We start from the raw sequence: 19009 nt of genomic DNA on the forward strand, positions 1-19009 counted from the left end.
TCTCACCTGATAGCCACTTGGCCACTTGGCCACTACGTGACAAAAGGTGAATGCCTATAAATACTCCTCAACCTTCATTGAGGAAAGGATCCACAAATTGACCTAATAACCACTATTCATCTGGTAATATCTTCCTTATCTCTCTACAATACACTCTTAGCCAAGTAACAACAACTTCTCTCTAAGTTCACCGACTTGAGCGTCGGGTGAGTACGCTCGCCAAAGCCGAGCCCTCGCTTTGTTCATCGTTTCGGTGAGACGCAAGGAGGATTCAAGCAAGGACATCATTCTACTAGCTACGAGTGGTAACAAACATCCGCTCCGGAATTACACCGGAACAATACTTTTGATCGGATTACATCTTTATGGGACGGTCTTATAGGAAAATTGCCGAATTTTGATTAATTTAGGGGTAAGAAGCGGTGAAGAGGGGGGCGGTCAACATTTGTTTGGGCCAAGTTGGCAGGCGGCCCATTTGGGGTACAGGCAGTCCATCTATCGACGTACGAGTAAACTACTACTCCGTACTAACTACGTAGTCAAAACTGAAAACCCTCTTCTTCTTCTTCTTCTTCCCTTCAAAAGCACATAAACAAAGAACTGAAGAAGCAAGGCGATAGTTGGTAGAAGTGAAGAGCAACAGCAGCGAGCATACATACAGAGATAGTAATGGAGGAGGTAGATGCTCCGAGCTTGAATCCAAGCATGGACATATGCGCTCAATTAATGCAGAGATACTCTTCCTCAACCGCCGCACAACACCGTCACCTCATTGCCACCGCCGCCGCATTAAAGTCACTCATCTTACAACAACAAGAAATCCTCACTCCTCTTTCCTATTTCGGCGCCGCAATGTCCGCTCTATCCGATACCTCCTTTCAAAACGACGCCGCATCATCCTCCGCACTTGCCACGCTTCTCTCCATCGCACTCCCTCTTGTTCCACAAGGTTCCATTTCTCCACAAAATGCCTCACACGCTGCTAATGTACTCGTTAGGGTTTTAGGAGACGCTGCCGCTGTCGCTTCCGCCTCTGCTGCTAAGTGTGTCGTTAAATGTTTGGGGGTTTTATTAGGGTTTTGCGACTTCTCCACCTGGAATTCTCTTCAATTGCCCTTTGAGACGCTGCTTAATTGGTGCATTGATAAGCGTCCTAAGGTGCTTTTTTACATTGCCAATTATACATATAGATTGCTATTTATGATTAGCTAATAGAGCTTCAGCTCACTATGTAGTACTCCCTCCGTCCCCGGTCATTTGTTTACCTATTCCATTTATGAGTTGCTCATTTATTTGTTTACCTTTCTGTATTGTGAATATTTTTGAAGGGTAATTTGATCATCCACATAACCTATTGTCCACTTGTCGCTTAATAACAACCCCCACAAATGGTCCCCTCCCTTAACCTTGGTCTTTGTGCCAAAACCAAAGGTAAACAAATGACCGGGACAAAGGGAATATGTACTGGGGATTTTGTTTTCTTTTAACTTTCAGCATATTGAGATGCTGAATAAGATGTCATTGTTCTAGGTGTTCTCCGTCTCAGAAATGTAATTCATTTTTGCGGCTCCTTGTTTGTGTGGTTGCAGGTTAGAAAATGTGCGTTAGTTTACTTGGAGAATGCCTTCAAGTCTTCTCAGTCTGAAAGTGTGACGGAGAGAGCTAGTGAATTGATTCTGTCGTCACTAGAAAATTGCATGTCTAGTGCAGAGAAACTGGGCATCTTAAAAAAGTTACATGGACCTGGAAGTGATACACATCATGAGGCTGAGTGCTCGGACATTATCCATGTACTGGGTGTTGTTAGGGTTTCTTTGCCGTATCTCTCCAATCAAGTTAGTGTAAATATAATAAACAAACTACTCAAGCTTCTGGATGCTCGGCTTTCTGCATTTACCAGGCTTATTCTTAGCGCTATTGAAGTTTTCTTAGATAAAGCAGATATTGAAGTTATAACCCTAGTAGATGAGGCCATTATTGATGCACTTGCATCGTATCTATCGACGAAAACAAACTCTGCAGATAGCCTTCTTTTGGCTGCTAAGTTAGTCAAGGTTGCTCTTGATAAAATGCATTCTGGAGACACCAGCAAATGGCAAAAGTGTTTTTCTCCCGGCGTTAAAGCTATTGCAGGTTGGTATGCAGATTGTTTTTTCTTGGCTTCAGCAATGTAAAAGTTTCTAATATGAATCATTTTCATTTAACCAGCCTTTCTGAGGGTTTAGCAATGCTTTCTAATTCATTTCCTAAACATCTATGTTCTCAGTTTTCAACCTTGTTCTTCTGGGGGTACAGATTCGAAAACATACATTATATTGTTAGCGATCTTTTTCATGTTCTCCCCGATTCTAATGTTGTTGGTTTCATCTTTGCTTTTCTACTTTGACTGCCAGGTCTTTTGACATGTGAGGATGATATTGCTTCAGAGGCTTCAAATATTTTGAAGAAGTTGATTGATCACCAGCTTGTAGATTTTGAATCACAGCAGGCTATTGACGCTGTGAAAGACCCAAAGTCAAATACCATTGCATCAATATGCTCAGTCTTTATGAGCTTGCTGGAATCATTTCCCGACATTCCAAATGAGCATACACTAGCTGTTATATCTGTTCTGTTTCTTAAACTTGGTATGTTGGAGTTAACTTTTCATGAGCAATTTGATTGGAAGGATTTATTTCGACTTTTTGGTTTTATTTTAAGAGGACGCTGTTCAGTTACCCAAGTTATGGTAGACCTCTTCTTAAACACTCGTTCGTTAATTGCTATGTGGGCATAAAGTTGTTTATGTCGCATTTGATTTGTCATTGCTATGTTCAAACATCAAAGATGTTGGCTTGACTTCCTGGACGAGTTTGAATTCTGGAAGCCACGAGAAAATGACTTAACGAAATAAGTAGTTCTGTGGATTATCTTTTCTGTCTTGCCTTTCCGTAAAATCCAATCCTGTTTCCTGAGGGTAGGAAGGTTTTGCTGTCATGTTGCCATTGGAGTGTGCTTTCAAATTCTTCAATTGTTACTCAATGCTGTTTAATAAGAACGCCATTCTTTGTAGTCTGTCATGGGGTTATTATACCGATCAACAAATTTAATTACTTTTATCAGTGTCTCACCAAAATTTCCCTTGCATTATACAAACAGCCTTATAGCTTTTTATTAACTTCCACAATCCAAACTCTGGGGCACTCTCTTCTCTCTAAGTCTGTGCGTTTAGTTGGTATCAACAGCCGTGGGGTTGATTGTTGCCTTGATGGTGATTTAAGTGAATCATCGTTTATTTGAGTCTGATTGGGATTCGGTCAAAGTCAAGTAACTCGAATCGTTATAATATGAGCCCAGGAGTGTGTAGTACACGCTCATTATAAGCGATTATTGAGGTTACGGGTTTCGAGACAAGTAAAAGTGTAAAACAAGTTATTATAAGTTTGGACAAATTTTGGTCGAGAATAGGTCTGATTCTATCTACGTTCTTAAGTATCAAAAGGTGTTTTGGTGCCTGTGTCCTCAGCACCTGTTGAGTCCGGCTGGCCAGTGAGCAATGATTATTCGTTTGCTTTTCGTACTTGACCAATATTTGCTTAATTTCTTCAATATTTGATCATTGGTCTCGGCGTCGGTGGTAGGCAGACGACCGGTCCATTGGCCCGGAGGGCCTTTTGCACGCAAAATCATTTTTTCTTGGTTTATCTTGTTGATTGTGTCGGTTATAACTATTTTCGATTATATCTTGTTTCAAAAGGTGCATTAGGGTGATGGCAAACATGTTTTGCACATACATGTTATATATATATACTTCTATATGGACCACGAGTAGAAAAAATTCTGAAAATTATACTTTAAAAGAAGAAACATATCAATGCTTTATTTGCATTCTCTTGATTCAAGCCTAGAGTAGGAGGGAAGTCTGTTGTCTTATCCTGCGAAAAATTTCTTATAGCCCATTTTATAGGGTAGAAAATACGCTTTAAGAAAAGCGATTATGTGAACCACCAATTATCCAAGTTCGATTTTGTTATTTTTCACTACCCATCCTCCCATCTACAACATTGATCGCTTTCCTTGGGAGTATTACTTGTTTTATTATTTGTTGCTTGCATTGCCGCATCAGGCTTTACCTATTTACTTACCCTTGTGTTTCAACCTGATCTTGTATCTGTATGAATTCACCATTTGCCTTTTCCTTGCTTATCATCTCTAATAGGCTATGACATTATATTTTAGGCCGCAACTCATCTTTATATATGAGGAATATTGTCTTGAAGATGGCAGAAATCTTAATTGCTGCCGATGTCAATGAGTGTGACACAAGCCACGTAAGCATCTCTGTCATTTTTTCACCTTTTCTGCCTCTAGCTATCTTGAAAATTTTCGACATTCACATGAATTGTCAACCTATATAATGAGGTGTGAATGTTAAGTGTATTCCCTAAATACTTCATTTTAAATAGCATTTTAAATATATTACATTGGGGATTCGAAATTTTATATAGGTGTTTATCCGTACTTGATCATGGCAGCACAGAAAAAAATATATGTGAATGCTTCTCGCACTCTTTATTCTCAAATCAACCTTTCAGTGGCCTATATTTGCATGGAAGTATGTGTAATACTCATATAACTGTGGTTGTGTGGGATGGCTGCGTGCTAATGCATTGCTTCCTCATTTCACAGGTTCAAAAATGTTTTGGCTGTGCTGTTGTTGCGTTGGGAGCAGAAGATATTCTTGGTCTTGTGCCTTTTTCTTTCAACTCGGAGAACTTGACCTGCTCTAATATGTGGCTTCTGCCTATTCTAAACAAGTATACTTTTGGAGCATCTCTCAGATATTTCATGGATCACATAGTACCCATTGCAAAGTCTCTTAAAAAGGCTGCTCGGAAAGGTTAGTTTTCTTGAGACAGGCTCATGATAGGCAGAAATTATAGTTGTATATCTAAAGTGTATGTATACAGTATTCCCGTTTCTAGGACAGGAACTAGTTGGCTCGTATATTCACATTTTATTTTTATTTTTATTTTTCGCAATGTGAATTGCTTGTTACCTTTTTTTTTCCCAAAAAAATCTTGTATTTTTGTTGTTAGTGAATTGCCATTTGTCGCAGTAAACTATATGTGCTTTTTATTTGGTCAATGCAAATAGCGACGCTTGTCAATGCAAGTAGTGACTTTTATAGCACTACAGCTCCATACATCCAATCCCCCCTTACCTGCCATAAGCGATAGCTTTTGAGGCCATGGGGTAATGTACATGTCGAGTGAGTCGTCATTAGGTTTTATTGTGCTAATTTTCATTATGAATCAGTTACCAATATTGCAACTTAAAGTTGGTTCGTTTTCCAGTTAAAAAGTCAGTAACTGGACAAGATCTGCAGGCTCATGCCCAAGGCTTATGGGGTCTGTTACCTGCATTCTGTCGCCATCCAACTGACATTAGCGAGAGTTTTCAGTCACTTTCTAAGTTGATGCTTGTTCAGCTGAAGAAAGATACCACAAGACATGAAGATATTGCTGAGGCTTTGCAGGTTCTTAAACCATACCTTTTTCGATTGCAGTTTTAATAGTGCGCAAATCGCAGCAAGTGTAAACTATTGGACTATCTTGTTTTCTGTGTACTGTTTAGGAACTTGTGAGAAGAAGCGAGTGTCGGTCTAAGAGTGATGTTTCTATTGCTGAGTCTCCAGAACGTTCATCTGATGCTTTGTTAGAAGATGATCTATTGGAGAAGAGAGCCTTAATTCCTTTTTCTAAGAAGGATGCAAAAAGAGATGTCAAGACTCTGTCTTCGCAGTCAAATGAACTGCTTCAGGCCCTCATGACTATTTTCCTTGATGCACCTCCTGAAAATCGCTCATCTTTGAAGGTATAGGTATCCTTCACATAGTTTCAATATCTGCTCTCTGTTTGTGTTAAGGATTCTCCCTTTTAGCTTCACTATTTTTGTATGCACATATAAGTCTTCTACAAAAGTGGTATTTCTTTTTTGTTTGTAAAAAAGCACCTAAACTGGCGGTTGTTCACACTCAGTTAACTAGAGTTTAAAAAAGATTTTACAATCGCAATGAGAAATTGGATCAAATAGTGTTCATGAGAGGCTAAGTATGGCGTCACCATGTGACAAATACAAGAGTTTGTACTGGTAGTTCCCTAGGTGGCATGGGGTGTAGAGCGCTGTCTATAGGTTTACAGACAAGGGCTCACTGAATTTTTTTTTTTTCCCAAAAGATCACCGTAGTATTTCTGAGATTTTGCTAACTATGGATATGATGCTGGAAATCGACCAGTTTTATATCACCCTTCAATTTGAATTAGCAAAAGCAATTTCAGCACTAGAAACTAGAAAGTGAGGAAATTGAAGAATTGTAAAACCTGGATCTACTGGAGGAGGCTATCAATGCAGAAAAAGCTCGGCTTCCTGATCAGATTTAGGATTGCTAAAAATGCTAATGTCATTGAGAAATTATTTCATTTCTAAGAGAATTACCTAATATGCAAAATCATACTCTGTCCATTTTTCTGTTTTCTTCCTGTTTGACCGCACGATCTTCAATGCGATATTTTGACCATGTTTCTAGTGCATTTATATGTTTTTTTTTTTTTTTTTGAAAATATGATTTTGTGAAAGACTTTTGAATGGTAAATATAAATATGTTAGTATCATATGACAATTCATCATAGTTTCTAAGATATTTAAGGTCAGAATAAGAAATCTTGACCTAAAAGTCAAATGGGAAGAAAAGAAAAAAAAAATATAGGGAGTAACTATCAGTTCTTTTAGTTTGACAATAATAATCACATCCCTGTTATGCGCATTACGTTTTCTAGTCTCTACTAACTCGGCTTATGGTTTGACTCTTATCCAGAAAGCCATAGGTTGTTTGGCATCAATAACTAAGTCATCGAGTGCCAAAAAGATTTTTATATTGTCCCTTGAGAGATTCCCGTTGGTGAAGGCTGTTATTGAATCTGGGGATTTGCCAGATGGTTCACAGAATGAAATGCCATGTTCTGTTGGTGCTGAGTCTCAATGGTAGGTGATCTTTTCTGTGGACTTTTCGTTGAAATTTCCAAAAATTCTGTACATGTCTATTAGTAGAGTGGTGATGGGTATGATATTTGAGTTAGTATGGTGTGTTTTGGACTTCTTGTCACATTCATGTTGTGTTACAGTTTGGCCTGTTCTTAGTGCAGGCCCTTGTCACTTGATCTAGCTTCATCCTTTGTGAAAGGAGCTGATGAGGATTTTCTCGGTTTGATTTTTAGATTGGCAAAACATTCACTACAGGCATGTTCACTTCTTTTCTTTTCAGTCTGAAAATCCAGCCTTTTGGTTGCCCATAGTAGGCATTTTAACATGTATGTTTCATGACTCAGGTGGGAGATGAAATAGGTGCTAGGGAAGCTTATTATACTTTGAGCTGCATTTTAATGGTTGATACTATGTTTTGGTTTCCATGAATCCTTTTTTAATCCTCTTTTAGGTACTGTATTTCATTTTGGTGCTCAATTTTTGTTTTGCAGGATCATCCAAAGTTTTGTTCCTCAAATTTGGATGAGTTGGTTGATCTTATTAGTAAATTAAAGTCCCCTGCTGATATTGCCTCTTTCAGTAATCGTCTGAGTTGTCTTCGCCTACTGTTAGTCAGTGTGTTAAAGGTATAATTTTGTTATTGGATATGCTGTACCTGTTTCATTAGCGTGCTTGCCGTGCTAGCTTGCTCCATTTCTGACACTAGGATGTAGTAGCAAGTGAGTGAAATCGGTAGAAGAGTGCGTGCGTACGTCTATGAAGCAATAAAAATAAAAAACTGGGGATAGGCATGGTCTTAAAAGAGCGAGTTATAAACTGTTCCAAGTTTTAAATGACTTTCGTCCATGATTGCGCAAGGACAAGCCCAACTCTTCCATCGAACGTGTATGAGCTGTATCCATAAAGACCAAGTAGGTGTGGGAGATCTCACAATTGCGTGAACACATCATGCATATTTTATGAGAATGGTAGCTTGTAGGCCTTTTCTCTCCAAGATGTCATTGATATTGATCTACCATCACCTAACCAATTTTTTAACATACTACTCGAGCATAGGAATAAGAAAAAAATTGCCCTTTTATTAAACAGGTACACGTTGGATTGGACTAGCCTAGTAATATATACTTTCTTATTCTGCATGGAAACAACAATGCAAGTCCTGTGGATTCTTGTACTTTTATCTTTTAGGCTACTTTGCGGTTGGGGAGGACTTTCTTCACTTGGATACAAATCTTAAAGGGCAAGAGAGGGGTTGGAGGAATCTGGGGACGATAGGAGGGGAGGGAGAATATCCCACTAAACATTTTCTCTTGTTTGAAGGTATTAACAAAGGGAAAGGGCAAGATCAGAAAGTATCTATCTTTAGTTCTTGTTTCTAGAAAATTATGTCCCCTTGCTGGCTTGTTACATTACTTTTGTTTGTTCTAATGGACATCTCTCTTTTTATCTTTAATTTTTTGCAGAGCAGTTCAGATGTGGAGAATACGAAGCCTTTTCTTATTCTGAATTGTATTATACTTGCACTTAAAGATGTAAGTGCGACATGATTTAAAATTGATATCTGCATCTGAATCGTTCTAAATTCTTTTTTAAGCTGAAAAACTCGCGTGTTTTATTTATACCCAGTCCAAGGAAGAAGCCAGGAAAATAGCTTATGATGAGCTACTCAAAATAAGTTCATGCTTGGAAGAGTTGTCCTCTGCTGATTCTTGTGGATTGTACTACAAATTGATAAGTATGGTAGGGGCACCTTTCCTCAACTTGTACTATTTATTAGCTCAATATTTCACATTCAAGTGAAAGGGCTACTAATTAGATATGCTGTCCTTACGGGTTTATTGCTCTTTATTAGTATATTTTAGTTGAAATGGCTTTTAATTATGAAATTTTATAACTGAGCCTGCTTCTAATATAGTTAATTTTCACGCATCTTGGATATTGCTCCAAATGGGTAATGTGACCATGAATTTACTGCAACCTAATTGAAATTCTATAGACTGATAGATCTGACCATGAATGTCCAGATTCTGGGTTACCTCTCTGGGCCATCACCTCATATCACCAGTGCAGCTGTCTCTGCATTGTCAGTGCTAGTATTTAAAGAGCCAGAGCTGTGCGTGAAAGTTCCAGATTTAGTTCCATCTGTCACTTCATTGCTCCAGGCTAAAGCTGTAGAAGTCACCAAGGTTAGTACCACGCTAATGCTTAACCTCCCTCATTCTGGCCTATCATAAAAGGAAGTTACTGCATATGTTTTTGTTTTTCGGGAAAACCCAGTTTACCGAGAGTTTTGTTTGTCTAAGAGAGAAAATATGCTAAAATTTTGTTGTGATCAATTAGCTTATCTGTCCATCGCTTTGTCCAATTACTATGCAGGCTGTTTTAGGCTTTATCAAAGTATTGGTTTCATGTGTGGAAGGAGAACATCTGCACAATTTTGCTTCCATCATTATGGACGGGCTTCTTCCATGGTCATCTGTCTCGAGGCATCATTTTAGGTCAAAGGCACGTATACTTTTCCTCTTACATGACCAATGACTCTTTTCTGACAAGAAGACATGACTCATAAGTTGTGATCTTAACAGGTTACGGTGATAATAGAAATTATGATTAGAAAATGTGGTTTCCCAGCTGTGAAGTTGGTGACTCCCGAAAGATATCAGCCATTTATAAGAAAAGTATCTCTGGTATGGTTCTGATTTTGTATCTGCATGTGTCAATGTGTGTACAATTACTTATTGTCATGATCTCTTTTTTGATGAATGCAGAATCGTCAAGGTAAAACTACTACCAAGGAAGCTGACTCTGTGGACATGAAGCAAGAAAGTTCAGATATTTCGACTATTAGGTCTGGTTTCTGAAATTGCTTTTGTCTTGAGTCACGATGCATTTACATAAATGTCATTTATATTGGTTTACATCGTCTCTATTGTTCAGGCCCAAGAAAAGGATACGGAATGAGACACAAAATGATGAAGGTGGTTCAAGATTTAACAGGGAGAAGAGGCAAAAGCAAAGTCAAGGCTCTCACCCTCGCGGTACGGTTGAAAGAAGTGATTTCAGATCAAGCAGAAAGCCCAACAACCACGTCAATCAAAAAAATGCTGGAATCGGTGGTAAATCAGAAAAATCCAAGACGCATAGAGACAAAACGTTTGGCAGGCCTCGACAGACCGGGCCTAGAAATAAGCAGAGGCGTAGCCAGTGATCAGATTGGCAAACACTGCCGCATACAATTTTGTACCGTAGAATTGGCTGAAGTCCACCGGAACTGAAATGAGAGAATATTCAGTTTAGAAGTTGGCTTAACAGTACAAGTGTGTGGAATTCACTACCAATTAAGTTCAGGTGGTCTGAGTGCTCTGTTCAACCAGAGAAGAATGTATTTGACTTGTTTAGGGTTTAGGTTTATGCAATTATACAACACAGCTTGTCTCATCTTCAAGAAGTTTGGGACATGAAATCAGTTTTTCATTCAGCTTTTTATTAATAAGAAAGACAAGTATTATCTTATGGAAAGAAAACATCCACGAGAAAAAAAAAAAGTAGTGTGTATTGTATGAGATAATTTTGTATGTGAGATTAATTCAAAAATGTGTAAATAACACATTTGTATCAATCTCTGTTTTGTGGAAAAAGATCATAATATTAGATCCCGATATAAAATCGGTAGCAACACTGTCCGCGAAATATCACTAATATTAATATATAATCGCTTTTATAAATATCTACGTGATTAATATTTGTATGGTATTGTTGTAACTAAGGTTTTCCGTTAATACAAACTCTTATAATAACTTTCTAAGATAATTTTTAAGCGATTCAAAAGATTTTGGGTTGATACCCCTAAGTTATGACTCATATTTATAATCATTTGATACCTCACCTCGCGATAATGTCTTACAATGTGAGAATGATTATTTATTTATATGTAGTATATTTCACAGCGCCTCACATTATTTTTCAATGTGGGACAAACAATATACTTAGAAATACACCATCTTTTTCACACCTAATTCGACGTAAACCCGAGTTTAATAATAATAATAATAATAAGCAAATACTATAAAGTACTATTTATTAATATTCGTATAATACATTTTTTTTTTAACTTCTTATCGTAATTAAAATATGTGCAAATAATATGATACTATATTCTAATGCTAGCATTTATTTACCACGGATCTAATTATATAATTTTTCAAAAAAAATTATACTTTGTTGCTAAATGAGATGTATAAGTTTTACATAAAAATTATAAACATTACTTGGACATATAAAAAATATATATATCATATCGTGGAGTTAATGATATAAACTCTTAAGAGTTCTCCAAGACAATGTTTAAGAGACTGAAGGTTTTTTGGGTTGGTATTTAGGTTCTAAGGATACCTTCTATTTATAATCATATGATCACCCACCTTATCTTCCAAACTTTCGATGACCAGGACAATTCATTATTTATACGTAATATATTCACCACACCAACATATTTTTCAATGTGGGACAAATAACATACTTAGAAATACACCATCTTTTTCGTACATAATTCGACATCTAACTCAGGTTAATAATAATGAGCAAATATAATACTCCCTCGATTCAAGACCAAATACAACATTCCTTTTTTTACACTATTCATGAACGAATAGAATCTTTACGATTCTTTGCAATATGTAAGACAAAATATGGTTATGTGTAATCTTATTTGATTCACCTATAAAGTACAATGAGAATATCAAATTTTAAATTTGTTATAATGTAAACTTAAAGATATTTACGTTGTAATTTGTGTTTTGGCAAGTGTGTAAATGAAAATGTTGTATTTGGTGGCAATGGAGGAGTACTATTTATTAATATTCGCACTTTTTTTTATAATATTTTTTTGCAAATGAGATGTATAAGTTTTTATATAAAGATTATAAACATCACTTGAATAATACATAATATAGAAAAAATATGTATATATCATACTGAAGATAATGATATAAACTCTTAAGAGCTCTCCAAAACAATACTTATGAGACTCAAAAGATTTTTGGTTGGTATATAGGTTCCAATGATGACTTCTATTTATAATCATAAGATCACCTACCTTATGTTAATCTTTCGATGTGGGACAATTATATAATTTATACGTATTATAATCACTACACTAACATTGTTTTTCAATGTGGGACATATAACATATTAAAAGAAGTACACCATCTTTAATACTCGTATGTGCAAATCATATGAAATCTATACTCTAATGAAAGCATTTTTGCCACGAATCTAATTATATTATTTTTATAATTTTTATAACGACATTTTTTTGCCAGATGAAATGTTAAAGTTTTTATATAAAAATTAGAAACTTCTCATGAATATAAAATAGAAAATATAGATATTGTAATAATTAAAAGATTCTCCACTTTATTTTTTATGTGAAAAATATTATTTATGAAACTTTCCTAAATTAATTTTTGATGATGTGGACGCTCTAGAATCGTTCAAAAAAACTCTCTTTTATATATATATATATATATATAGATTTTGCTACACCGAAATCAAAATCCTGGACTCGCTACTACCCGGGACAAGTATTGTCCCAAACCCGAGGTGAATAGTCCATAGGTATGTAATGAGCCATACAGAATAACAAATAAGATAACTATTTTTGTGAAATAATGTAGAAAAATAGTGTTTTTTCAAGCTTAAAAGTTGGTTTTTTAGCTTTTGAATTTTTTTTTAAAACTTTTAAATAATAGATGTGTTTGGTCAAAAAATGTTTTTGAATCTAAAAACACTTTTAAAAGTTAGGTCAAACACACTTAGTTAAAAAAGTATGCATTCATAGAATCCTAGTATGCATAAAATGGAATTTTTTTCTAAAATGGGGCAAAAAATCAAAGAAATTTACAAAATGGTGTAAGTTTTAAACTTAGGGACATGCTAAATCCGCACACAATTTACTAATTTCCGCACATTTTTTCACTTTATTTCAAATTTACCCCCCTCTTATTTTTTTTACTCCCATAAAAAAAGACCAAAAACCTAAAAAGTCCCAAAATTTATCAATTGCTTGAAAAATTCATTTGATGCTGCAATGATGTGACTATGTTGATGAAAGTTTTGTTATATAATCTTATTAATTTGTCTGTTATGTACAAAGTGATAGCAAAATGGATTCATTGATGGTATTGAATCTCAATTAATAAGGGAGATTGAAAATTAAGAGTCACGCACGATCCGAAGTAGTACCCTGCAACCACCACCATCGTACACCGACGACCACTACAAACAACGAACTACACCATACTCCGGCCAAACCGCAACATCCACTGAGGCATATTCCAGCCAACCCTACTACCGACAACAACCAACCTCTTTAACAATAAAAAATTAAAACCCTAAGCGTAAAATTCTTTTTCTTTTGACAAAACATTCATTAAATCAATTAAAGGACATGTATTAATAAAATTATTGATAAAACGACGGAATTACTTCGGATATGTGTGAATTAAGATCTCTAATTGACGAATTATTAACGAATTGGTTTAGTATTGAGAGGGAAAGAAGGGAGAAAACTTTTTTGGTTTGTTTTAGGAGGAAGGGTAAAGTTGGAATAATAAGATAAAATGTGCGGAATTTAGTAAAACTTTGTGCGGGATTTAGCAATTGCGTAAACTTATTACCCAAAATGGGTCCACGTCATCACCGAAGCTAGGTTCGGATTCAAGCCGCTCTCCCCCTAAGCGACCTTATCCTAGGTTACATGTAAACAGAGCTAATATTAAGGGGGTGCGTTTTTGAACCAAGTCGCTCGGTGGATGAGGCGACTAGGACAAAACCGCTTAGCGGGGCCGGCGACTATTTCGGTTTGCAAAAAAAAGGTCAATTATGTAGAAGAGGGGAATCGAACCAGTGCTGAACACTATTTAGCCTTATTCATTAACCACCAGGCTAAACTAATTTCTGTGTACAAAATTAGCGTTTTAATGGTACTAGTTAGTATAATAGTTGTGCAACTTATTAAACGCATTTAATCACATTTAATGCTCAACTAATTTAGACCCCGTGCAATAAATGCACGGTATTTAGAGTTTTTTTATATTTTTAATAAATTACTTATATAATGTTGGTATCTCCCGTTAACTCGCTTATATTTCTCAATATAGTATTTTGTTTTTAAAAAATGGTTAGAAATGAAAATTAATCAAGAGAATTGAGTAATGTGCCGAAATGTATTATAAAAATATATTTTTTATAGCACAAAGCTAATGATTTCAATTTAAATTCTCTTAATAGTTTGTTTGTCACGAAAAAGTAATAATAGCAATTTACAAGCTTTGTTCAAGTTATTCTCAAATAATTACATTATCCATAAAAAATTTAGCAATTTATATTTACAATGTGGATTAATTTCAAAGATAAACGATTGCAAAAAGCGTATTATAAATGACGCATTTTATCAAGGTTTGACTAACATATTATAATTAGCATAATTAATTTGAGGTTTGTAATTAAGGGACATGTATTAGTAGATTGTTAGTTTTCTTGTAAAATGGAGAAAATTTGTATTTTACAATATGCTAACCAATATGTCAAGTAAGTTAAAGATAGTTATAAAAATGCACATACACACCAAATATTTGCTTCAATATGCCGTTACCAAACACTATGACTAGCATATTGACGGGTCAACATGCTAAAACCTTGAATATGCTAAAAATCGTCAATATGCCGCTTACCAAACAACGCCATTGTATTTCTTTTAATTGAGATATTATATTTAGAGTTTAGTAAAAATAACATAAATTGATGAAAAGATTAATTTTAATGAAAAGATAATAATTTAATGAAATAAAACATACTCCTTCAAATCACAATAAACCTCCAACTTATTTTAAGACAAAATTAAGTGAAACACACTACCCCACCCATATAATTAAATTTAGACTAATATAAATACACTACCCTACCATACAATTAAATTTGGACACACAAACACTTACAAAAGAAATAGGAGGTTATTGTGAATAACCCAAAAAGGAAATAAGGAGGCGATTGTAAATTGAAGGAGAATTATTAGTTTCCTTATTTAATTAATACATTTATAGTTAGCTTCCTTATTTAAGAAGATGCTTTTTGAGGAAAATTGTGAGATCACCTATTCTTTTAGCAAACAGGGATGATGTATGGTAGATTACTAGATTATCATTAAAATTTAATTGTGTCTTTAGTTTACAAGTGTTAATATGGCCTGCTGGTTATTTTTTGACAACGATCCGAGATTGTGCGTCCATTCCCCGTAACTACAATTTTTATATTTATTTTTGCTAACCAACTATATTTAATATGAAGTCGCTTTGAGCCGAGCCACTTCATCCAAACTCATTTTTTTCAATATATTTTATTTATTAACAAATCACTAAGGTCATGGGAGAGCGATTTCTTAACTCAAGTCGTCCATCGCTAAGCGACTTATTCCATGACACAGTTCATGCATACCTATCCTACATACGTGACCTATTTTGGGTAAATACTTTCATATGTGTCCCATTTTGTTAATTTCTTTGTATTGGAAGCATTGTTGTTAAAATCGCGATCCGATCGAGGATCGCATTTATCCAAAAGTGGAAAACGATTCAAATCGCCGTGAGGATCGCTGGTGGTAGGATCGGAGCAGATCGGTCGTGGATCGGCAGATCGAGTAGATCGTGACAGATCGTAGGATCGGCGGTAGGATCGTTCAGATCGTAAAATGTTTATTTCAGTGCAACAAATTTATGAGAGTTGTTCTTCTATACTTATAACTCTAAATTAAAGGTATCTATCTATATATATAAAAAGAGAGTTTTTCTGAAATGATCTCGAGAGCCCACATCATCAAAAATCAATTTAGAAAGTATAATTTTTAATGTAAAAATAAAGTGGAAAATCTTTTAATTATTATAATATGTATATTTCCTAAATTATATTCAAGTGATATTTCCAATTTTTATATCAACTTTTACATTTCATTTGCAAAAATTATCAGTTAAAAATAATGAAAATAATATAATTAGGTAGTAATGCTATCATTAGAGTATAGATTTACATTATTTAAACACATAAAGATGTGCATTTCTTAATGTGAAATTGTATACTTTTAGTATGTTTTGTCCTAATATTGAAAAATAATAACAAGTATGGTAAGTAATACATACTACATAAATAGTAGAATCGTCCCACATCGAGCTAGTATAATGTTGATGCGATCCTATGATTATAATTAATAGAGGCATAATTGGGAACTTATGTATCCACCCAAAAAAAATTTGAGTCTCATAAATATTGTTTAAAGAGTTTTAAGATTTTCTATCATTATTTACTTATATGATATAAAAATAAAGGAAATCGTTAAGGCTGGAACTACCCGGAAAGAGTTAAGAACATGAACAAGAAATCAAAAATACAAAACTAAAGGTTTTACTAATGGTAGTCTTCTCACAGCATTAAAACTAAAAGATTTTACTAATGGTTGTCTTCCTCACGTGCGTAATGTAGCGTTAATGAGTCGTTATATGTACGTATGTAGATCCTATCTAATGATCGATCACGTGGTTTTACCTTCAAAGAAAAATAATACTCCCTCCCTGCCGCTATAATGCCCTCTTTCCCAAAACGGATTATTCGAAAGAATGTTCCTTATATTTTTAGAAACTTTTACTCTTATTTTATTCATTTTTCTCTCCTATCACCAAACCCCACACAACTCTTTTACTCATATTTTATTACTTTCCTTATGTTTTACCTACAATTTTATTTACCTACTAATACCATCCTCTCTCCTACCACCAACCCCACCCAACTCTTTACTAATATTTTAATACTTTTCCTTAAGACGCCCATATCAATGTTTTTAACATTATAACGATTTAATTTAGGGAAGACAGATACAATGATAGCTTTTTTAAGAAGAGACATGTATTTTTGGTATGTTATATCTTTTACATTGAAAAATAATGTAGGCATGATGAACATACTACGCCTAAATAATTAAATTATGTATCTCACATTGAAATAACAAGATATGGGCATTTGATTCTATAAATATAAATAGAGGCATCCTTCAAACTATAGTGATTAACCCAAATTTTTTGATATAAAAGATATGTACTTTTTAGTATGTTATATGTCCCATATTGAAAAATAATGTAGGTGTGATGAATATATTATGTATAAATAATAGGATTGTCCCATATATATACATTTTTTATATTATATTAAAGTGATGTTTATAATTTTGATATAAAATCTTTATATTTCATTTGATAAAAAAGTATCGTATGAAAATTATATAATTAGATTGTGACAAAAAAATGCTATCATTAGAGAGTAGATTGTATTGTATTGTATTTTCTCATTATTAAATCGGGTTGATGTCAAAGTAGGTGCAAAAAAATGGTGTACTTAGTATGTTTTTTGCCCTACATTAAAGAGTAATGTAAGTCCGGTGAATATACTATGTATAAATATTGGGACTGTCCCACATCTCCAAGATTATCATAAGCAAGAAAGGATCTTACGATTATAAATAGAAGTCATAACCCAAAGTCTTTTGATTACCTTATATTGTCAGAGTAGAGCCTTTAAAGAGTTTGTATTACTCGTCTCTACAATAATGATTTCTAACCTAAGTTAATTTTTGGAAAATCTTTGGCTTATTATAATATATACAAGCCTTATTTTATTTTATATTCAAGTGATGTTTTTAATTTTTTTATAAAAACTTTTACATTTCATTTGGCAAAATAATGTTGGTAAAAAAATTATGAAAATAATATTATTAGATTCATGGTAAGAAATGTTATCATTAGAGTATATATAGATTTCATATAATTTGCACATATTAAAGACGGTGTAATTTTAAAGATGTTATAATGTCCCCATGATTCAAAAAATATAGGTGTGATAAATATACTACATATAAAATAGAATTTTTCCACATCAAATATAGCATAAGATGGGTGATTCTATGATTATAAATAGAGGCATCTGAAACTTAGGATCAACCCAAAATTTGAGGTTCTTAAGTATTGTTGGGAGAACTCTTAAAAGTTCATATCATTATATTTTCTACCTATAGATTTTTAAGTCCCATGCTGAAAAAATAATGTAGGTGTGGTGAAATATACTACGTTAAAATAATATAATTAGAATTATGTTAAAAAATATTCTATTATACATCACAAATTATACCAAATAGTTTACATAAACTTGTTTATCCAGTTTATTTGTAGGATCTTACGATCCTACGATTCGATCCTGCGATCCGATCCTGCGATCCGATCCTACCACCCCTCTTCGATCCAAAATAGGATCTCGATCCTGACAACATTGATTGGAAGCCTATTTTGGAAAAAAATTCCATAAAATGACCAAGATGGGAAGATGTGGCTTAATATTGGAGGGTCGTTTTAGTATAACCAACTTGGATGTATTACCTAATCACAAATAGACTACTGATTGCATACTTGTCTAAATAGCAAGGAACAAGCCCTCAGGCCTCAACTCATTCAGTTGGTCCTTTTCCCTTTTGTCCATTTCCATTGCATTCTTGGAGAGGAAGCCCCACTCTTTGTAATTGCATCTTGGAAATTTCCTGGCATATCTTCAATAACAACAACAAATACATGACAGAAAATGACGCAGTATTTCCTCAAAAAAAGAAAGATAAATGACATTATAGTGTTACATATTATAATTCTCCAACTTTTTTATTTTTGTTTTGGTATACAAGGACGATTTAATATAGAAGAGGTTGAAACCCAAGACATGTATTACATTTCATGAAATTTACCCTTTAAATTAATCAACAACTAGTCGTAATAAACTTTAAAATCCCACAAAGAAAACAAAATAAAAGAAAATAAAAAACACGAGGAAATGAAAATGATCCAAACCGATAAGAGAGAAGGGTGAAATTGTGATCGAAGACAAAGGGGGGAATATCCAAGGA

At 34.3% G+C, this 19009-nt stretch overlaps 1 protein-coding gene across 1 annotated transcript; it reads left to right on the top strand.

The window, feature by feature from the left end:
- The first annotated feature begins 538 nt into the window (after window positions 1-538).
- Window positions 539-10642, top strand: LOC141600481 (uncharacterized). The gene is made up of 18 exons (XM_074420720.1): window positions 539-1158; window positions 1590-2133; window positions 2394-2627; window positions 4219-4310; window positions 4669-4879; window positions 5337-5518; window positions 5617-5856; window positions 6857-7023; window positions 7185-7278; window positions 7368-7424; window positions 7515-7649; window positions 8487-8555; window positions 8650-8763; window positions 9048-9209; window positions 9400-9528; window positions 9609-9710; window positions 9792-9871; window positions 9961-10642. The coding sequence occupies exons 1-18, from the start codon at window positions 670-672 to the stop codon at window positions 10229-10231; spliced, it is 3372 nt and encodes a 1123-aa protein (XP_074276821.1). The 5' UTR covers window positions 539-669; the 3' UTR covers window positions 10232-10642.
- Window positions 10643-19009: the final 8367 nt, after the last annotated feature.

The sequence above is a fragment of the Silene latifolia genome, chromosome 9 (genome assembly GCF_048544455.1).
Source record: "Silene latifolia isolate original U9 population chromosome 9, ASM4854445v1, whole genome shotgun sequence".
Lineage (NCBI taxonomy): Eukaryota > Viridiplantae > Streptophyta > Magnoliopsida > Caryophyllales > Caryophyllaceae > Silene > Silene latifolia.